Here is a 23,883-nt window from a genome sequence, read left to right as displayed (position 1 = left end):
AAAATAAGAATTGTTTGGAATACCTGGTTTTAAATCCCCATGGACAAACATGTCAATCATATATCGACAGAACTCATACTGATCTGACAGAATAGAGAAAAAGAAGAAGCAATGAATGTGTGTCATTATTATCTGCCTATTCTACATGAAGACACAATGTGACAGAACAAACAAAAAGTCACACATCTATTTCTGTCCACTACTTATCTCTGTGAAGAAATAAATTGTGATTTTATGAGCATATGAAGGAAACTACATAACATGTAGAATGACCCACTCATTACCTACAAAACTATAAAATATGGAAACAGACTTATTCATGGTTATATTAGGGTCGGAAATATTTGATAATTCAAAATCCTTCTCTTGCTTTAAAACAATTGTTCTTATATGTCCTTGTGAAATGTTTGAGAAGGAAACGTGAGGTACACAAAAGAAAACTTTCTCCAACTAGGAATGTTACCAGCCGACGAACCCAGGATCTCTGCTGACTATCCAAGAGAGACCATTGATAAATAAAACACAGTGGGCAAGCACATTGTAACCTGTTAGGGTTCTGTTCATGGAAATTCTCCTTATCAGAAACGTGAGCTGGAGATTTCTCAACAGCATCAAATGATTAAAAATAATAAGCTAACTAACTGACTAATTATGTGATCATTTTGTGCTCTAGTCTAGTCTGTAGTCTATAAAAATAAACCAACAAAGTAACCAGATGTTTGAGGCAAGCACAGTCTAAATTATTTCTGGAGCTGTTTTTTTTTTTTTTTTTTTTTTTCACTTCTTAATTACATACAACCCATGGAAATATATATTATTGCAAACTTTGAATTCTCCCATGGCCAATCTAACTCTAATATCCACTATAAAAGATTGCATAAACTTTATCACAACATCTTTAAAACTTACATTGCTATGATTTTGTATTTATTGATTTACATTTTAAAACCTTTTTATTAGGCATTTTATTAACTCACCAAATGCATATGAAGTTTTAGCACCAGAAAAGTTTATTGCATTTATATGGTATACACATTTTTAATAGTTAAAAATTATTTTTTATCAAACAGAAAAGAACTATACTTATTTTATAGGAATAAATACATAAGAATATTTATTTATGAAGCTCTGCTGGGTTTTTTTCATCTTTAAAAGAGTAAATGTATTTACTGTAACAAATCTAAAAAAAGAATCATTATCATTAATACCTAAATAATGGTGAATCAAAACTGATGTTTCTTTTTTTTTAATTGAATGACTTTATTTTAAAAAACAAAGATAAATGTACAGATTTTAAGCATTTTTGCAGAAAAGTATACAAATACATTTTTGTCAGTACTTGGTTTTTTTAAAGGTTTGATAGTGTGCATTAAGATCTTACTAGTTACAATGAGCAAAAAGTTCATGTAAAACAAGATGTAACCTGGTATTAGTCAAAGTTTTCTTGGTGTGTAAAGATTAAGCATACTGATATTTCTAAAGTTGATATGTATTTTGGTTGCTGAAATGAGGTGACCATTTTCAGACCATCCCACAAATCTACTTGTTTGTTGTTGAAATCCTTCCAAGGAAGTTTTCTGCCTCATCCCAAGCTATGGGACTTCTGTGGTGTTAGATAAAAGTAATGTTAAAATAGGTGCTGTTTTCTTCTTCCTATACAGGAGATATTGCTATAAAGCAAAGCTAAGATTCCTTTTTCTTTAAACGGACAATATGGATTTGGAGTGATATGATATGCCCATCTTTCTCCCTGTTTTGGACCTCATTTAACATATGTTTACTCCTTTTTATGGCTTGGAGATGTTTCTCAAAAGGATAGGAGCTATGCCAGAATGCATGTAAATCTATTCCTCACAAAGTTTAAGACCATGGATGTATTGACACTATGAGTTTTTTTTTTTTTTCCCAATCCCCCACATGGTACAGTTAGACTGAGGGCTAGGAGTTAGATATGCCACAGTCTGAGGGCCAGGGACAGGAACCTCAAGTCAGCAAGATGGCTTCCTCCACACAGTTCAAAATTGTCTCGACATCCTTTTTCTCCCTCCAGTAGGGCTCCCTGCTGGTGGAGCAGTGTTACAAGTTCACAGCCTGAGGACGCTTTGCACAAAAGTTTATGAGCCTATCTTTTCAAACTGAGCAGTCCTAAATTAGGGGATGAAAACCATTCAGCGACTCTTAAAAACTCTCGGCTCTACAGGAGAGATGAGCCTTAAGTGTCCAGAGTTCCCTCTCTCTGAGAGTACTCTGCAAGGTGCTTCCTTCTCACCTTAAACAAAAACATCACCTGATTATTCATTTTAAAATACCCCCCCCCCCACATACACCTGCCTTGCATTCTGGATTTTTCTTAAAGTTTTATTCCTTAACTAGCATAGAAAATGCAATTGATCAAGACACCTAGACAGTAGAAATACCACAGAGAATCACTCTCAAGATCCCACAGTTTTTCTTGTCTCACAGAAGTCACTACTTGTGTATTAAACTCCCAGAATAGCTTTTTTTTCTTCTATTTTTATTTGTCACATCTGTCCTAGGTTTATAAGAAAGAGATTACTTATGATAGAAAAGATTTGTATACCTCCAAACACAGATGAAATATTGGTTTCTAGCCCCAGGTCTGAAATGGGAGTTGCTTCCTGCCTACATTCCAGTCATGCTGATTGGTTCTCTGAGCTAACAAAGATGCCCTGAGGATTTCACCATTAATCCTTTAAAACACAGTGAAACTTTTTACCCTAACACCAAGTGCTCCTATTTATTATGCCCATGGTATCTGTTTCCAAAAAAAAAAAATTCATTTAATTAATGTATGAATGGTCCAATAAGCTTTTAATATTAAGTGAAATATTTTTTGTGGATTCAATTTTTTTTGTTCTTGTTTTCTTTTTGTATTTGTTTTGAACATTACCTATGTGAATACATTTTTTAAAGTATCTGCTATATGTATAATATGTGTGGCTTTGCATTCTAACAACTTCAATATACAATGGGGAACTTAAGAATAATATATATTTTTTTGTAATGTTTTCCTATAGTGCTGGATTCCACCTGTCCGCAGTGATAACCTTAACAATCTGTGAAAATTTTAGTAAGGCTATAAGGTTCACATTGGGGTTTACTTATCTGAGAACAGACTATAGTCAAGTCTTCTGAATTTGAGAACACTCAATTTATGGAAACAGTTCTCTAAATCCAACTTAATCCAGCAGGATGCTACCCTTAAAGAAAATCTGAATTATGCCTCTATCCTGCCATGGTAGTTCTAGGAGAGTAACTTCTATTTGGCAATTCCCTATTTCGTTGCCAGTATGAAAAAAAAAATGGAAACAAAACATTCTGCTAGAATTAACTTATGCTGTCCATTCTTGTCTGTTGGCTTCTCAGGGAGTACTGATGCATCTCCTCAGCTGGTGGTCCCAGTGGCCTGTCAGCCAAGGAAAAATAGGCAGAATACCAATAGAAATGACTTTAAGAAATAATCTCTAATGAAGCTAGGCTATGTGTGGTCTGTTGCTGTGTTGCAGATTCTCTTAGGTATGCTTTGAGGACTGCACCAATACTTGAGTCATTGTTAAAATGATGAAACTAACAAAAGACTGAGCCAAGTGCCTATCACAGCCATGAGAGATTTACTTCCTCACAGAAACCAGGGAGAAATGTCCTACCATGTCAGCTTTGCTACCTTACCTTGAGTGGATTTGAAATGGTCTATAAAAAGCAGATTGTGTGATAAGGAAGTATGACTTTTTTATTGCTTTAACTACATATACATTTTATATGTGCAAATGTAAATAAACAATGAGGTGTTTATTGACAACTTTATAAGGAAATTTTACTAACAAACGTCTGTCCCAGATAAGACTGTCACCAGAAACAAAACCTAAGTGTACTTGGTGATTAAAGTGATATTCTTAAAAACTTTCTGTAAGAGAGGCTTGAGAGACCACCGAATTATTAAGTGTTTGCTGCTTTTCAAGAAGAGCCAAATTCAACTTTCAGAACCAGCTCCTGTGACTCTGATGTCCTCTCCTCATCTCTTTTCTCATCTTTAGAGCACCTAAAATATTCTGCTCAAATTCACACACAGGCACACAGATGTAATTTGAACATAAAATTTACATATATATATATTTATGTATATATATGTTTATGTGTATCCATTCTTATTCAGCAGACTTCAACTTAGCAAATAAACCTTACTTCACCCAGGAAAAGGTAACTCACTTCTATTGTATTCTCAATTTAGAAATTTAAAAATCAAATTTATTTTAAAAAACTGAAAATACTATATTGTGTTTAAATTATCATGATCATGTGACCAGTGGTTTTGCACAACAAATGATCCTAAATATTTGCTTAGTTAAAAAAAAAAGAAAGAAAGAGGAAAAGAAATAAGGAAAACGAGAAAAGAGAAAAAGGAAACAAATTATTATTGTCTTTGACCAGCCATTACAGGTTCAATTTTTATTATCGACCAAATTGTACAATTTTGTGTTGGTAACAGTACTCAGTAGGTACTATACTGTAGCCTATGTGTTTCCTTAGATGTTAGAATTCTTTTGATACTTTGTTCCTTATAATGATTAGCTGACTTTTCATATAACAATGAAAATAGTAAACCAGAAGTGGAATTGGCATACATTTTTATCTTTTATAGACTTCATTAGTGATATGACAAAATATAATACTTGTGACCTGGAAAATAAACACTCTTTGAAAGTGTTTTAAAGTGACCATTTTATCAGTGACACATGGTTCCCAAACCTTGGAAGGCACTAAACATCTCAAATGGTAGTCATGTGCCTAGTTACTTGCCAAGTATTCTGACACTTTATATTATAAAAATTATAGATTAAGTATACTTGATATGTTTTTATTAGTTTCATGTTACAATTTTCTTTCTTAAAGGGTGATCTGAATTTCACAGTATTTTGGAATCCAACTGTCCATATAGTGAACCAAGGAATTAATTTTCCTGATTTTTATCATAGTGAAACACACATTTAAAGTATTTCTCATCATTCTATCTTTTTATAGCACACACATTGATGTATGATATTATTTTAAAGGACAACAATTTACATTTTCAATTTTCAAGATCCTATAATCATCTTGAAAACAATGCATTCAAATTTCCAAAGTTTTTATTCTGGAAGAATACCTGTAAAGTTAGGTTGAAATGAATGAAACTTACATAAAGTTTATGAACTACTAAAGAGGAAAAGAAATAAGACCACTCTTTTTTTTCTTGTTTCCTGAAATATGTTCTATACACATGCTTTTTGTTACATAAATTAAAGTTTATGTGCATTACTAAAGTTTAAAAATATGTAAGAAGACTAGAAAAGCACCCAACACTTAACTTATCTCTAACAGACTTCCTACAACAATGAAATGAAGTGATAGTTTAATGTGCATATTCTGAATGGCATCACTGCAGCACTCTCGAGAAAGTGGGCTTTTTATCTATACTTTGTTCTTGTATGGTTTGTGCTTTGACTCCTGGAGCAACCCCTTGAGAGATGCTGCTACTGTCAGTTTTTAAAACTGCCTTTCCCAGAGTCAAACCCATACAGTTGTTTAATTGTTCTGCCAAATCCTCAATGTTCCAGCATGAAAGCAGCCCCAACTTTACATAACTCCAGGAGGTCACTCAAAACTTTTTTTTAAAAACTTGACAAATGCATCTAGATATTTGAACACATCATATTTATTATTACGTTAATACCCAATGGCTGTGCTTCCTTTCAGGCGTATTGGCTTGGATTGCTTTTTTTACCCAGAGGATTAATTTTAGTCTTTTTCGGAGTTTAACTTTACAGCATCTGCTTCTTGCCCAATATTCTCTTATCGCCTGCTGCTGCCTCCTCCTCCAAAAGTTTACCTTTCTGCTCATGCTTGGGTACAGTTGGTGTCTCTTTGTCGTCCTTCTCTCTGGCTTTTGGTGGTGTTTTCAGAGGTTCTTTAGCTTTTGCAGCTGTTGGTTTTGCTTTCTCCTGTTTCCCAAGTTTAACTTCCTTCTTAGCCTTTTCTTCAGTCTTTTCCTTTGTCTTAACTTTCTTGTCCTCTACAAGAAGTTAAGACAGTTATTTTTCTTTACTCACATAAATCTTCAACTCTCATTATTCTTCAAGGACCATTTTAAACGACAAATAAGACAATCAACTGAAAATAGACATTTTTTTGTAAATACTGTTGACAATTACTAGGGAATAATAAATTTATAAATATGTAGTGTTTGGTATATGAGGCACCGGCAAGGTGAATCTCTTTCTTAATTTGCAGGTGAAGAGACTGATTTGGGTTTCTATTTTTACTGTTGTTGTTGTGGTTGAATAAAGATGCCTACAGCCTGGCGCTGGACAGAAGAGAGGTGGGCAGGGCTTCCATCGCCAGGCTCAGAAATCTTAGAGGCAAGAGAGGAGAGAGAAACAAGGAAGAAGGCACTGTGGTGTAGGTAGAGCATGAGGGTCACCCAGCTGGAATGGGAGCGGCTCAGGCAGAGCATGGCAAATGATATCTCAGGATTATTAACAGGAAAGTAGACAAAATAGAAAACAGGGATGATATAGTGCTTTAAAGCTTATTATAAATATAAAACTACTGTGTCTTTTATTTGTGAACTAAATAATCTAAGGTGGAATAGATACCCCCAAATAATGTTTACTACAACAGCATGCCTCAAATACAAATTGTAATGAGATTTCACAGGGTGGACATTATGGTATCTAACTTATCCAACATAATCATAGTAAAACTTTTCATGGATTGCTCTTTGCATAATTGTTGCTATATAATTAAAGAATAGTGAAAATCTGATCTATTCTAGTACCATTGAATTATATAACTGGACCACACAATCAACAGAAGCATGACAATAGCTTTTTTTGTATGAAAATGAAGACTTCCCTCTTCAACTATCAACTTCTTAAAAGAAGTATTTGTCTTTGACTAGAAAACAGCAGGGTGGTGGGAAAACCAGGCAGAACTTGGGTTCACACCTCTTGACTTCTCATCCAATTTTCTCTTCTTTTCTCTCTGTCACTTCAGTGAACTATAAAAAATAGGCACCATATGTAAAGATTCTAATATAAGCACCAGGCACAGGATGACAATGAATTTGCGTGTTTCTTTCAAAAAAATTTCCAGGATGGTCTGGGAATTACTAAATATGACCATACTGCATTTCTAAACACAACAGAAACACAAGGTGTCATCTGAAAGTGCAAGCAAGCATCATTAGCTTCAAGGATGATCACAGAGTTCTAAAGGGATTCCCTTTAATTTTTTTTTAATTGAACAACTTTATTTAAAAAAAAAGATAAATTTACAGATTTTAAGCATTTTTGCATAAAAGTATATGAATAAATTTTTGTCAGTACTTGATTATTTAAAGGTTTGATAGTATGTATTAAAATTTTACTAGTTACAATTTAATTTCTAACTCAAATGACACCTGATTAGTTTGTGCCTTTTTAACTTTATTTCTCTAGAAACCACATATCATATAAAGAACATGTATAAATTTGCCATTCTTAATACAACCTATACACAGAGAGTAAATGAAACACATAAGAGAATATTATATAGGTGTAAAAGGTATAAAATTAATTTACATATACCTGTCAATATTAACATATATAAATAAAATGCACTGGTAGTGTGCAGACTTAAGATGACTTCCAACAGCTTCCACCTTCTCTAGTGAATGTTGACTAGTCTTATAATATGCTAACCAACAGATTAGAGCAAAAGTAATTGGATTAACATTTCATAGTAGTCATGTTTTACAATTTCACAATATAACAATTTGCATCCTGATTTTTTCTGTTGCTAGGCCTAGGGAAGTCAGTTATCTTGCCAGTGGGAATTTGTGGCAAACAGCAGGGGGCTAAAGAGAGCTCCAATCAACTAGAGGAACTGAACTTAGACTCTGCATAGTGCAAGACAGTGAGTGGGTACTATTCTAAGTAGCTGAGATAATTTATTACTCTACCAACATGAACCAACATACCTGCTTCTAATCTTACAAAGATGATACTTTGTATTTGGTCTTTGTTGTACTTTCAAATTTTTACTTAATGAATGCATCTTAACATAATTTTACGAATTTGAGGGGATGGGGAGATAGTTTACTCAGTAAATTGCTTGTCACGAAAGCATAAGGACTTGAAAACTATCTCAGCATAGACATAAAAAGATAAGTATTTTGACATGAGCTTGTATGAGTGATAAATGTGGGACCTACTTTTTATTGCTAGAAGAACAGTTATCACAAGGTTTTCCTTTAAAAAGCTATGTAAAATTCAGTTATACCTTTATATAATATAAATATTTATTTGATAATGAAGCATTCTTTCCCACAAATAGGTAGTTCTTTAATGTTATGGGAATAAGATTGTTCCAGTATAACTTTTATATTGATCTTATATTCACACCAAACTTATATTTTAACCTAAAGGGAAAACACTTGCATTGAAGAGATAGGATTGTATTATGAGTTAAAAATGTGTATTTTAAAACATGTAGTAGATAACCTTAGGGTAAAAAAATATATAGGTCAATTAACCTTTCAAACTAAGGAAGTAATGATTTCATGGATTTGAAGTATAAGTATGCTTTCTGTGTACAAATTCTTATTTCCTCACAGGGTTCACAAGACCAAAATAAAGTCATCAATCCACAGTGCCCTTTAGTGGTAGATTTTCTTAGAAAAACTAGCTTCCACATTTATTCAACATAAATCAGGATTTGCTTCTTTTTTTTTGTTTTGTTTTTTTTTTTCTCATGCTTCTCCTGCAGCCCTGGTAATTTTCATGGTAGCCAAGGAGGATGAGAAGACACACTTCAAAACTTGCTTCTCCCTGCGAAATGTCTACTCTTTAAATACTTTGGAACTGTTATTGGATGTAGACAGTTACATCAGAGTCATCTTTCTGCTGTTTGATCAAACTTGCCTACCTCTCCCAATGGCAAGAAGATGAGACGCTCAGATACAGGCCAGACAGACCAAAATTCTACCACTCGTATGTGAGGACACTTTATCTTCCTCTTATGTTTTGATATTTTTCAAATTATATTTTGGTTTTATTAGTCTTTTGGGTGCCTATTTTTAAATCATTGTATTTAAGTGAAATAGAAAATTATTACAAAACTTCAGATTTCTCCCCAAATGTACACTCTCACCATCATCAAAAGTGAAACCCGAAGATGAGAAAGAGAAAGGTTACCTTTTGCCATCACCTTTGTCTCTGTTCGTTCTTTTTTCTCAAGTTTCTCCTTGTGAGTTGCTTAAACAGAAAAGTAACATTAGAAAAGTACAAATTACACATAACTTTCATAGACTGTAAATCCCATTTCCTTCCGATTACAGTTCTCTAGAGTAACTGGGGATTCACGATGCTATTGGATCCATATTAGGAGTATTGTAATCAATAGGCAATAGTCTATAGAAACCAACATAACCTTTGACACTACAATAAGAAAGTAGCCAGGTAGTGACTGCACACACCTGTAACCTTTGCACTTGAGATGCAGAGCCAGGTGAACCTCTGTGAGTTCCAGGCTAGCTTGGCCTTTAGAGCTACTTTCAGGACAGCATGTAGTACAGAGAATCCCTGTCTTGACAATCTAATTAATTAACTAAATAATTAATTAATTACAATTTAATTAATAGTCAGGTATAATTGTGAATGGTTTGAACTTCAGTACTCAGAAGGAAATGATTATTAAAAGGATAAAAATTTAATTTAGCATGACACCTGAGAAATATCTTCCCAATTTAACAATGTAATGAATCAACATTAATTTATTTAACATGTATTTTTCCTGTAAATAGTAAAAAAAAAAAAATGTTAGTTCTCAGTGTTAAAGTTAAGATAACCCGAGAAGACCAATAGCATGTAGAACATATTCCTGTATTTCAAATAAACAGTTCCTTTATGGAAGGTGCCAACCTTTCAATAATAAATATTAAAACATAAACGTCTTTAATTGGCATATGTAAACAGAGAAAGACATAGAAAGCATTCTATCTATGATTTTTACTTTGAGTAAATTCTCTTTATGGATAATTTAAGAGCAAGCGTTTAATTATTATAAACCATTTAGTAGTATTGAAGCTTGAAACTTAATAAAAACCAAAAAATGATTTGATTTTGTCAGGATATAGAATTTTGTGTTTATAATTTGCTATCTCACGAACATATGAGAAATGCACAAATACACCTGAGACAAAGAAGATAAGAGAATCAAAAGTCAGGAAATTACCACTAGGTAAATATTAATAAAAGTGCACTGTTCAATTCTAATATTCATGTATGAATACATAATAAGTCCCACTGAAACACATTTCTACTGCTCTGCTTCATAAATGCCACATTCATTCTACAGATTCTATCAAAGCTGATGTGTTCCATAAACCAGAAAAGTCAGTCACCTATGATATTGAGGATGCAAATGTGATTCAAACAGCAGCAAAACATCAAACCACACATGTATTTATTTATTTAAATGAGTACACAGTCACTACCTTTGGACAGACCAGAAGAGGGCATCAGATCCCATAACAGATGGTTGTGAGCGATCATAAGATTGCTGGGAGTTGAACTCAGGGCCTCTGTAAGAGCAGTCAGTGCTCTTAACCACTGGGCCATCTCTGCAGCACTGATAAACTTAATTTCTAATAAATATTCTAATGAAGTTCCTGATGTAAAAATACCACAGTATGTCATGTGCTCTCTCTCTCTCTCTCTCTCTCTCTCTCTCTCTCTCTCTCTCTCTCTCTCTCTCTCTCTCTCTCTCTCTCTCCTCTCTCTCACATACACACACACACACACACAGACACAGACACACACATACAGGATAATAAATGGGCAAGATATATGAACTGTCTCACAGAAAGAAATCTACAACACTAAAATCACATTAAGGTAAATTCTACTAATGACAATAAGCCAAAGCACAAGATATAAGATCTCTTCCTCTCTCAAATACTATAAAACTTTGTAAAAACAGGTATGGAACGTTCTCTAGGATGTAGTTTCAATTTATAATAAAAGTTAGAATATACAACATGCTAGGTCTTGAGAAAAAGGGGGGAAACAACAATATAAATTAGAAATATGATGGGAAAGATATATATGTGTGTGTATACCTTTAGCTGTCTTAATTTGTGTCATACATCCATTATATAAATATCAAGTGTGTACATATTGTTAGAAAAGCTCTAGAGAGCTTCACAAAGCCTCACACAAGCATGTGGCATGAGACAGAACAGGGAATACCAGGTTAGAGTAGAGTAGGGAGGTTTTCACAGCTCATGATTTAAACAGTGAAGGTGTCTTACCCATTCTTTCTCAATAAATAAACAATATCAAATAAATGAGATAATACAATAGACAGTTTATTTAAAATGAGGAAGATGGCCTCATATATAAAAAATCATAAGTTTTTTTTTCTCTCAAGTAATATTCTTTAAGGCAGGCTCAAAACTATCAGAAGAAAGGCAGATAGATTTCTTAAACGTAGCATGGAGACAAGAATCTAACATACTTTATTGTCATTAGTTTAGAGATTCCTCTTTTGTGGTTCTTTTTCATAAATATAACCATAATGCAACTTTTAGAAGAAGCCAACATTTTTTAAAGCCTAAATGTAATGAAGAGAAACACCAAAGGGGGAGAATCTTTAATGTTAGTGGCACCAAGAACACTGGCATACCTTTCTTCTCGGGCTTTTCTCCTTTTGTTTTTTCTTTGCTTTTCTCCTTTTCTCTGTGTGAAACTGGAAAGAAGCAGACAGAACTTTTAGTTTAAATCAACAGAATAAGTGATGGGATAATTGCATGACTGTTTACTTTATTAAGTAACTACTGAAATCACCATTGGCTCTTGTGAAGGTTTGTTTATATACTCAGATAAAACTTGAAATTAATTACTTTTACTTCACATTTAACTATATGCAAACTAAAATATATAGACTGAAAAGATAAAGATGTTCTTAAATTTTTTAGCCTTTATATCAATTATTTGGAAAATCTCTCTCTCTCTCTCTCTCTCTCTCTCTCTCTCTCTCTCTCTCTCTCTCTCTCTCTCTCTCTGTCTGTCTCTCCCTTTCCCTCTCCCTCTCCCCCTCTCCCTCTCCTCTTCTCTCCCTCTCTTCCCCTCTCTCTTTTTCCCTCTCTCTCTCACACACACTGCTGTATGATTTTTTAAAGTCCAGTTTTGATATTGTATGAATGTCATAAATATCAACACAAGGATGTATATAATCTCCTGAATCAAAAGCAAACATCTGTGGCTAAAAACCACATGTTAAAACTTTACAGAAATAATCCATTTTAAATGGTTTTATAACAAACAAATGAGTCTGGAATACTATCACATTTTTCAAAGGAAACAAAAGTTACTTTAGTGAGTTGTTATCCAATAAACTTATTCCAGGAGTATTTAAATGTAAGAGAAAACTTTACCTTATTATTTATTCATAGTGCATATTAATCACCAACCTAGAAATACAGATGTTAGCCCCTTCATCTTTCCCATTCTTCTACTGCTTACCTATAATTCAGTCATTAGCTCTTTCAAAATAAGCTTTTTGATAGGCTCCTACCCATGTTCTCTTCTACCCTACCGTACATATATGTACACTGTACTCTACAGAGAATGCCTATCAAGTGCTGAAGATCCTCTTCAGAGAGACAGATACCTTCCTTTCAATGGATTGTCAACACACTAATGGATGACAAGTGCTAAAGAAATAATTGCAGAGGTAGCTAATACATCCAGTGTAATTGCTACAGAGAAAATATGCAAGATGACATGTCAGCATGGATACAGGGACCAGATCTCATCTATATGTTTGGAGAAGCCACTGTTATACAGGTGACATTAAAGAATGTGGGGTAAAGGTGAGGAAATTAACCCAGTGAAAGACTGAGACAAGAAGAAAGAAGCCCATTTCCAAGTGTCTGGGCAGGGCATGTGCTGCAGATGAGACCTTATTGAACCTTTCAATACGATAATATCTGGTCTGAGGGTGTGAAGCTTTTGTTTGTTTACCTGTTTATATGTCACTTGTTATTGTTGTGGGTGCTGTTGTCTCTGCATCTCTCCCAACAAAGCATTTATATATATTAACAGATCTCGCCCTCCTACACATTGTTTAGTATGGTATCTGTCACAAAGAGGAACTATCACAAAATGTCCTTGTCATGATGATCTGATAAGATGTTTTACCTTAAGTGTTACATTTGGTAGTAACAAGAATTTTTGTCCCTCCAGGGAACAATATTGTTCTCCGAGTGCCACTTTTCTTTCTGCTTCCTTGTGTCTTCCATTTTCTGTTCATATTTATATCTATTAAATATTTATATTCACATGTACTCATATTCTATCCCCTGCTCCATGACAGCCTCCTCATTTTGGGTCAAATGATTCTGTGTAAAATCATATCCTATCTTTATTTAGTTTTAACAGCAATTATACCATGCACTAATTCTATGTTAATGGGTAATAATGTTGCTATTGTTCATACATGACGTCTCAGTGGATAAAATTTTTTAAGGGATATGTCACAGTACACCCTTGCTGACTCTGTTCATGACAATGTCTCTCATACAATTCACTGGTAATAATATTTGGAATATATGAATTTTCTATTCCTTGTAAGAACACCTAACACGATTTTTCTTTCAATCTCCGTTTGCTTTCAATCTTTGGATACTTTTGTGATTTACGAAAATTTCTTAAATACAATCTAGAAGCAGGAAAGGGGAACACTCCTCAGAACATCTAGATACTACATTATTTTTCCCTTTCATACTTAATGGAAATTTGAGGTGCTTCTGAGAAACTAATTTCAATTAAAAAAAAAATCTCTACAAATAAGGGGAGGAAATCAGCACTTACAGAGAGCATAAAGAGCTCATTTTTCTTTCTTTGGATTATTGTTAATTAAGCCAGCATCCAAAAAGAAATTCTTGGCAAAAACAAAGCATCTTTCAAAGTTTCTCTAGGGGAACCAAGTTTCTGAGAGATAAGCTGTGCATTTAAAATCCTGACTAAAAAGACACCCAAGGGAATAGGTAATCTGTGGCTATGCGTCTGCACCTCAGACAGCTGGCTGTCCATTCCAGCAGCAGATTCTCAGATTGACAAGTGTGCAGGAAAAAATGGAAGAGCAGAGGGGCTGAATTAGCATATTAACTTCTCCTTCCTGTTACCCAGGGGAAAAAGCTGGTTCCTTCAATCAAAAATGTCGATTTACAGACACAGTGGTCCATGTTGGAATTTCATTATCCCCCTTCAGAATTAAATCCACAATACAGTTTAGTGAAACAGCTGGACCTGGGGCCCTAGGGAGCTGTTCAAAATGGCAGAAAGCCACCAAAAATGCTTGGACAGAAACGTCAAACTTTGTCAATTGAGTGCTAAAATGCCAAGTACTGAAATGACTTTAGACCCAGCAAATGCATGAAATAAAATGCTTTTGAAATAAAAATACTTTACTACATTTATAACAATAACTAATTTTGCTGATACATCTCTGATAAGAACTTATCACCCATATAAGAAAAAAAAAATCTACCTACATGCTACTAACCTATACTTGCAAGCCATATTTTGGTGAGGGTAATTTTAACCCAGTGTAAAAACAAGCTTTTGCACCTGTTTGAGCTTAGTTTGTTTGGCATTACTATTTACATGAATCAAGTCCCCTGGGTAGGCTGATAATTAAGAGCAAATGGAATCCACCATTTGGAGTGGATCTGTGGCTTGGCATCTGAGTTGGCATCTGAGTTGGCATCTCTGCCCTTGTCAAGATTGACCTTTCTTTGACCCCACCATTCGGCTTAGCTCAACTCTGAAGTGTCTGACGTGGCTCCCATCCAGATCTCCTGTCAGCAGCCATCAGAAAGACATATTTTCTGGGGGTTTCAGAGGTTATACTATCTCATGGCTTCTAGCTCTTAGGAGCTAGAACATTCTCTGGGGGCCTCTTCTCACAGTTCATAATCAAATCCTCGGTGCAAAACTGTTTAAGTGCAGCTGTTTATACTGAATTCTCTGTGTGACAGGTAACAGCAAACTAAGTAAAACCTCGGAGGATTATATTTGTCTTCAGAATTACTGAATGATACCACTGTGAACAATACACACTGTGACCAACATACCTTTTAAGGTATATACTTTGAAGTTCATGGTTTTATTTGATAGATTTTCCGACACTTATTTAATAATATTTCTGTCTTGAGGTTTTTGTAGTGCTTTAATTGTGGGAGATATTAGTGAATAATTTGGAAAAGTTGAATATTCCTACTGACTTGCAATACTTAAGCATATTGTTTCAATCTTAAGTGGTTTGTTAATAACAAATGATCCTCCCTAAAAACATTCATACTAGTAGCAGAAGATGGGCTGAACATGTTTTTTCCATTTAGAAATTTGTATGTTTACACATGTCAGGAGATGGTCAAAGAATGACACATGTTGAGCAATCCCATGAGGAACTGCAGAGGACCTTTATATCTCCTGAGCATTCTAGTCCCTGAATTGTTCTTAGACATCATTTTTGTATCTCCTATGAAAATCATTTATATTCAATTTGTGAGACATGTTTATTCCTGTTTGATATCAGATCACAGCTGGAGAACCCAGTCTGATCAGTGTGCCCTGAATCTGGACACAGCCTTCTGTTTTCCTTTTGTACTTTCCCTAATATAATCTATATTATGTGCCAGACGATTATGTTTCAAATGCTCTGTTCTGAGAAAGTTCTAGTAAATGGCTGGTCTGTGAATACTTAATATGTGCTTACAACATTTATTTACATGTTTTTTTTTACCATGTTTTTCTTAACTCAACCATTCCTTCTTTTGTTATATTAGTATTTAAAAGTACACTGAAATTTTAAAATAATAAAAAAATGTTGTGTTTACCATCAGACTGAAGTCTGCTTCATTATTATAAGTGCTCAGATCCAGGTCTTGCCTACACAGATCTACACTGGTTGATGAAAGTTTACATACATATATATCATATTTATGTACACATATACATATGTTGCAAGTAATAGCAATTAATTAACAGGACAGCAAGAATTTAAAAGATAGGAAAGAGGGGTATATGGGAGAGTTTGAGGAAGGAAAGAGAAGGATTAAAAGTTGTACTTATAATATCAAAAATTTTTAAATGCAAATATATTTTTAAAAGAAGTTACAGTGCATTTTTGTTAATTATTTGAGAATTCCCCAATCCTTCTAAATATCATTCCAAATTCCATATCCACCCAATTTATTTATCTTTATTTTTTAACCTATCAAGGTCAATTAGTTCACATAGCTATTTAGACAGGCCTGTAGTATATTAGACTACTTGTATTCTTCATAAATAACAGCTCATGAAACAAAGAAATTTCAAAACTTAATGTAGTGGTGAATTAGTTAAATTGCTTTGGTTCCCCATTGCACATTTTGCACCCACACAAGATTCTCTCTTTATTCATTAATAAAACACATGCACACACACATGAACACACACACACACACTGGAACACATACACAGAGAGAGACACACACATACACATACCACAACACATACAACAGCTAATTTTGGTATGCCTTGACTAGTTCAATGGTTAGGCATATCTAAATCTCCCTGTGGCTAGCACACTTCCCTCCAGTATTTTTGGCTTAACATCTTGTAAATTTATATTTTCATCTTTGCTGCCCTCTTGCCTTCTGCAGAGCCTGCCACCCCCCTGAGTCCCTGTAGGGCCTCATTCACTTTCTACCTACATTGTAAGATGCTTCACCCTGTAGCTTTTAAATCTTTTCCTTCTACCTACAAGGCACAGCGATTCTCCTCTTTCTCCTCTGTATCTCTCTCCATCATTCTCTGACTCTCTTGTCTCTGTCTGTCTGTCTTTCTCTCTTTCTCTGTGTCTCTCTCTGTCTCTGGATCTGTCTCTATCTCTCTCTCTCTCTCTCCTTCTCTTTCTCCCCCTCCCCTTGTCCCTGATATCTAAATATCCCTCCCCGACTCCCTACCCAACCAGTGGTTGTATGACAATTCTTTATTATCAATTGAAGCCAGCTGGGGGTGCAGAGGCAGAAACCCTCAGGCAGGTCTGGAATCACTACTTTTAGGAGCCAAAATAAGACAAAGCATTAGAAACAATTCCTAACAACTTAACATTTTAAATAAATACTTGCTAGAAACTGAAGTTTCCATCTCCATTAGTTATTTTTCTATTTTTAGTTTATTTGTGTATATGGTTCCAGTGAAACAAAGGTCCATCACCTTCATGATGGGGAGCTATAGTGACAAGAAACATGGATGGTGACAGGGGCTATCTATCCAGAGCTCACATCTCCAACCACAAATATGGAGCAGAGAGAGCAAACTCCAAAAGCCCCTGAGTTTTTTGAAAGTTTAAAGCTCTAGTAACATACTTCACCCAGCAAGTCCACAACTCTTAAGCCTCCCCTAACTAACACCAATTGTGTACCACGTATTTAAATGCTCAGACTAAGGGAGACACTTATTTGCACTGGAACTGATTATGAGGCTTGTTGGCTCTCTACCATTTTGAACAGCTTTACAAACTCATGGTTTCAGTTGTTTCCCCAAGCTGCCTTATGGTATTATTCTAAAGAGATGTAATGAAATTTAAATATAGCTCAATGCTAATTAGTAGTCAGGGTAGTAGGAACTTTGTCCTGCTCCTTGGACTGAGAAAAGATAAGACATCTTTGGAGTCAAGAAAAGGTCATCGACTCAATATTGGTTTTAAGAGTCCTCAACCTTCTATGATATTAGCCAGAAAGAAGCTGCACATATCGCTACCCTCACAAAAGTCAACCCAAGGTGATCTGTTAATTACCTTGACTAGAAACATCACCCAGAAAAGTGGTCTGTTGCAGAAACTTTATAAATATAAAATATGCTTAGAATTTAAATAAATGCCTCCGTGGTCTCTCTGGCCAATGTCCTGTTAGGATAATCTTTTTGTGTACTGTGTAATGGTCGTTCTTGTGTTATTCAAATAAAGATTCCTGTACCAGCACAGAATTGAGTACAGTAGCTCTTTTAATTAGTTTATCAGCTGCCTGTGTATTTTTTAAACATTCTTCTCTATCACCTTCTGACTGCTTCAAAAAGATGTGATAGAATAAAGCAGAATAGGAAAGGAAAGGTGAGACTTCCAAGCAAAGATAGCAATTCTAGAGAGGAGTCAGTTACAGGAATTCATCAGTCAAACATGGAGGAAGTCAGATATACAGGAACACATGACAAACGGAGATTTATATAAACATGTTATTAAGTTATACAAGTTAGTTGGATATAAGCCTAAGGTCTAAACTTTCATAAATAATAAAAACTCTCCATGTCATTGTGGGGAGTTGGAGGGTCGAGGCAGTCCATTTAAATCTACCAAATGACAGATACTCTATTCTGGGTAGACAGCTTAGACATTTCTTATTTTCATCATGTAAGAATGCCACCAGTTTACTCAGGGTATTCTAGGCACCTGGTCTAAATTATTTTGGTATAAATGCCAGGACAAGAATAATAAGTGGGTCCCAGATGAGACTGCAGAAACAACTCATTCATTTTCAGCCTTTTAAAAATAAGTTCTATTTTAACCACAACTACAGAAAAATAGTGCTTTTACTATAGGTTAAAGTATGCAACTATATGTGCAATTCATTTTGAAAACAACTGATAGAATTTTAATTATGCACAACAGGAAAAAAACAATCAACACACTTATAAAGAGATCAAGTAAATCATACTAGAAATGGATTATCGGAATCAGAAATTTAACAAAAATTGTTTAGTTCCTTTTTAAGGGAGAATTTATAATTTCAACTCAACATGGTCTATTTGACTGCTTATGTTTCTTAGTAGCTGGCATTATATATAATTAGTGTGTAATCCTACCCTACTTCTATACAGTTTCAACCTTCTTTTCCTTGAAGGTTAAAGATCTTGAACCCAGTATTAAACATAAAAATATGTATTGGTCATTTATATTTCTTTAGTAGCTCCTTTATCAATCAAATAATTTAAAACTAGATAATTTGACTTGGGTAATTTAGTTTAGTACATTCTTATTGATTCTTAATAGTAATCTCTATGAAACATATAGTCATCAAATGTTTTCCCCTATTCTTTAGGCTATATATTAACTTTTCTAAGTACTAATTTCAGTGTACCAAATTTTTCTAACCTAACAAAATACCATTTGTCAGTTCTTGGTTTGTTTTCTGAATAACTTTTCAATTCAGAAACACACACTCTCTCTCTGTTTTTGTCTTAAAAGATTCCCAGGAAGACAGAGACGGAGACAAATTATAGAGCAAGGACTGGAGGAAAGGCCATCCAGAGACTTTGGGAATTCATCCTATATACTGTCAAAAAACCCAGGATGCCAAGAAGTGCATGCTGACAGGTCTCTGACACAGCTGTCTCCTGAGAGGCTCTGCCAGAGCCTGACAGATACAGAACAGGGTCCCCAATGAAGGAGTTAGAAAAAGGACTGAAGGAGCCGAAGGAGCTTGCAACCCCACAGGAAGTACAACAATATCAACCAACCAGAAACACCCTCCCCCCAGAATTCCCAGAGATTAAACCACCAGCTAAGGAGTACACATGGAGGGATCCATGGTTCCAACAACACATGTAGAAGAGGATGGCCTTACCGGGTATCAGAGAGAGGAGAGGTCCAGGGCTTTGTGAAAGCTCAATACCACAATGTAGGGTAATGTCATGGCAGAGAGCTGGGAGGAAGTGGGTGGGAGAACACTCTCATAGAGACAGAAGGAGGGAGCGAGGGATAGGGGAATTCCAGAGGGGAAACCAGAAAAGAAGATAACATTTGAAATGTAAGAAAAACAAATCTAATTTAAAGAAAAAAAAGTTAACCAATTTAAAATAAGTTCAAGAAAGTGTATATATTTTTCTTGATGGACAATGTTGGAAAGGAATCAAAAATAAAAATAAGACAGTTTACGTTAAAAAAAATAATAAAACTTGAGTTCAGAAAAGTTTTGGCAATACCAAGCACGCATTAATTATGTTAAGAGTGATGATGAAGGTAAAGTTTGGGGCTGAATTTATTCTGCCAAAATAAACATGCTTGTTTTAATATAAATAAATAAATAAATAAATAGATAGATAGATAGATAGATAGATAGATAGATAGATAAATAAATAAATATTTGCCTGTACTTTTTTGTATTATTGTCAGAGTTTCAGATCTAACATTATGGTCTGGTATATTTGGAGTTGATTTTTGATGTAGTGTGAAAGATACAGATCTAAATTTATTAATAATCTAAGAAAATATAGTTTATATAATATTCTTTTGGAAGAATTGTCTTTTTCTAATACATGTTTTAATATACCATTGTTGAATTAAGTTTCTGTAGATTTATGAGCACATTTCTGAGTATTTTATTCTAGTCAAATGATGATGTTAATACTATATTTTTGCTGTTTTATTTGCGATGCCTCCAGAATTCCTGTTTTTGCCTAGTACTGTTTTGACTAGTCAGGATAATTTGTTATTTTACATGAATATTAGGATTTTTCTTTTGATCTCTGTAAAGAATGGCTTTCGAGTTTTGATGGCTACTGCAGGTTTACATTTGTGCAAACACTAGTGTGAGAAGTCTTTTCATTTCATGGTATTTTCCTCCCAATGGAACTTACACCTAACTTATCTCATGGTGACTTCATTATTGGCATCTAGACCAGCTACTGATTTACATGATAACTCTCCTTTTTAAAATATTTATGTATTCATTTTATGTAGACTACACTGTAGCTGAGTCAAACACACCAGAAGAGGGCATCAGACCTCAGTAAGATGGTTGTGAGCCACCATGAGTTTGTTGAGAATTGAACTCAGAACTTCTGAAAGAGCAGACAGCACTCTTACTGCTAAGCTATCTCTCCAGCCCATACACTAACTTTCTATCTAGTTATGTTGTTTGCTGTCACAAATTTTTCATCCTGAGTGACTATAAACTTGAACCATGAGCCACCTCAATGAGAAAATATCTCTAATGCACACTAGTAGATCGCTTATAAATCTACAGATAGCATGGCATTTTAGGCAGATCATGATATATTTCAAATCTCCTCAGCTTGTGGTCACATGGCTACCCAGTAGCATCCAACACTGTATTTATTACAGATCAAGACACTGGATGTTTTCTGCCATCTGATGTGTTGCTTGCTCCATTTTCTCAACAGACATTCTTGCAGCTGAAATACTCAAAAGCTAAGGGTTCCAGGATGCTTGCTCATCTCCATCTGCATATTTATTAGAGCTTTTAACATGACAGGTACACATCATAAAATCTTAACTTTGCATATAAAGCTGTTCTACAAGACCATTTTGTCCTATGAGACTTATCATTATGAACTGTCAACCTTGTATGGAAGGAGAATTCTTTATACAAATGTGTTAAATCATGCTGCTCACAACCTTTCTTATATTGTAGAGTATTCATTGCACATATTTATATTTGAGTTAGTAACATTTAGTAATCTAGAGTGAGTTACATTACAGTTATGTGTCTTCTAAGCCAACTTAACTATCCACTGTATTATTCACTATGCTGACTCAGAGCAAGGTCACAGGTAAGTACATTTTCCAAGTTATAATCACAGAATAAATTCCTACTTACTTATGGTAAAATATTACTAAGGCTAAGTTAGTTTGAAATAAAATGTTAACTAACATGTCAAAGCTTATGTTTAACACAATTATAGGTTTATATTAATGGGTTTATTATTTAACTCCATGAAATTCTCCTACTCATTCCCCAATGTAAGGCATCAAACTTAACAAAAGAGCAAAATAGAAGAGTTAATATCTTATAAGGTTAAATCATCTAACATCAAAATAAGAAACAAAAAATAAAACAAAACAAAATAAAGGTTGCTGTGGACTGATGTTAAGTAGATACATGGTTGGACAGTGGAGAGGTAGGTAGAGAAAAGTTAGGAAAACGAAAGAGGGAGCAGAGAGAGAAGGGAGAAATAAAGATGAAGTCCAAGAAGGATGAGCTGGATCTAGGTGGACTTATTTGGCTTTAGGTAGATATGAATATCTTAAGGGATTCTATAGGTCTTTTATCTCTGATAGAAGGGCAGATTGTATCTTTGTCCAGTGAGTATAATCATATTGTGTAGTGAGGTTGTGGATTAAGAATTTAGTATAAAAAACAACCATGAAAAGCTATCAGGATTAAGGGTAATATTTGTGCTGGATGGTAGTGGAAAGGAACACACCACGGTGGTCATATCAATATGGGATAGAGATCCTGTGCTAAGTGTAGCTTGTGGACTAACAGGCAGAGTCCTTGTGCTCCTCTCCACACTAGAGCTGCATCCTCAAAGTAAGACCATGGGAGCCTTTAAAGGGATAAGCCATCCTTTTATTATTTACTGCAACAAGTTGCCTGCGCCAGAGCTAACAAAGTACCAGACCCCAGTGGGAGATAGTTGTTCTCCCAGGAGTGCTGACACATCTGAGAGCACAGGTGAGACCACAATTTCTGCTCAATTTCCTTGGCCCAAGACAAACATGCCTGGAGCCCTCAGGACACAGGAGCCAAATAAGAGTCTGGAACAGGATCCTGCTACTTTCCTTCAGCTCTGAGAGCTGACACTGGGCCATAGCTCTCTATACCCAGATCCTGTTGGGAAAGAACTGGTCTTCCAGAAGTGGGGACATAGCTGAAAGATCCAGTAATACCACCACTGCTGTTCTGAGGGACCTGTCTAGATCCTTGGGGACAGAGGAATCAAGAATCAGTTTGGGACAGAATACTTGAGTTTCTGCCTGTGCTCTCTGTCTGGTGACCCTGCGCCACAGCTCTCTAGACCCTGCTGGAATAGAGCTTGTCCCCCAGTAGTACCAACACACAAGCTTACAGGAGGGCCAAACCTCTGCTCAAATTAGGAAGACCAGCTAACACCACAGGTAAGCATATGTCAAGAGACAAGTCAAAGAATCTAACCAACAAAAATTAGGCAACATAAGAAGGTAAAATGGATACAAACTGCAAAGGAAGTAGTTAAAATGCCAATATTTGCTGATGATATGATAGTATACTTCAGTGAACCAAAAATTCCACCTAGAGCTGAAAAACAACTTCAGCAAAGTGGGATGTAAAATGAAATCAAACAAATCAATAGGCCTCTACTCAAATGATAAACAGGCTGAGAAAGAAATTATGAAAACAACATTCTTCATAATAATCATAAACAATATAAAATACCTTGATGTAACTCTAACCAAGCAAGTGAAAGATCTGTATGACAAGAACTTTAAGTCTCTGAAGAAAGAAATGAAAGATCTCAGAAGATGGAAAGATCTACAATATTCATGGATTGGCAGAATTAATAAAATGAAAATGGCTATATATTCAACAAAGAATCTCAACTAAAGAATATTGAATGACCAAAAAGCACCTAATAAAATGATCAACATTCTCAGGCATCTGAAAAATGCAAATAAAAACAAACTAGAGATCTCACTTCACAGTAGTCAGAATGGCTAATATCAAAAACTCAGGTGACAGCAGATGCTGGCCAGGATATAAAGATGAACACTTCTCCATTGTAGGGGGGATTGCAAGGTGTACAACCACTCTAGAAATCAGTCTACAGGTTTCTCAAAAAACTGGACACAGTATTACCTGAGGACCCAGCTATACCACTCATGAGCATATAACCAAAAGATGCTCCAACATATAACAAGGACATATGTTCATCTATGTTACTTGTAGCTTTATTTATTGTAGCCAAAAACTGGAAAGAACCCTGATGTCATTCAACAGAGGAATGGATATAGAAA

General features: G+C 34.9%; 1 protein-coding gene across 7 annotated transcripts in view; it reads right to left on the bottom strand.

The window, feature by feature from the left end:
• Positions 1-23,883, bottom strand: part of TRDN (triadin) — a 357,916-nt gene that overhangs the window by 256,969 nt on the left and 77,064 nt on the right. For all 7 annotated transcript variants that reach the window (XM_080929343.1, XM_080929344.1, XM_080929345.1 and 4 more), the window contains exons 6-9: positions 11,725-11,787; positions 9,234-9,293; positions 5,888-6,070; positions 24-83 (exon numbers count right to left, since the gene is read on the bottom strand). In XM_080929343.1, coding sequence (XP_080785469.1) covers positions 24-83; positions 5,888-6,070; positions 9,234-9,293; positions 11,725-11,787 — 366 coding nt within the window. The remainder of the gene's footprint in view (positions 1-23; positions 84-5,887; positions 6,071-9,233; positions 9,294-11,724; positions 11,788-23,883) is intronic.

The sequence above is a fragment of the Micromys minutus genome (assembly GCF_963924665.1).
Source record: "Micromys minutus genome assembly, chromosome: 15".
In the NCBI taxonomy this organism is placed as follows: domain Eukaryota; kingdom Metazoa; phylum Chordata; class Mammalia; order Rodentia; family Muridae; genus Micromys; species Micromys minutus.
This window is presented reverse-complemented; position numbering and strand designations above follow the sequence as displayed.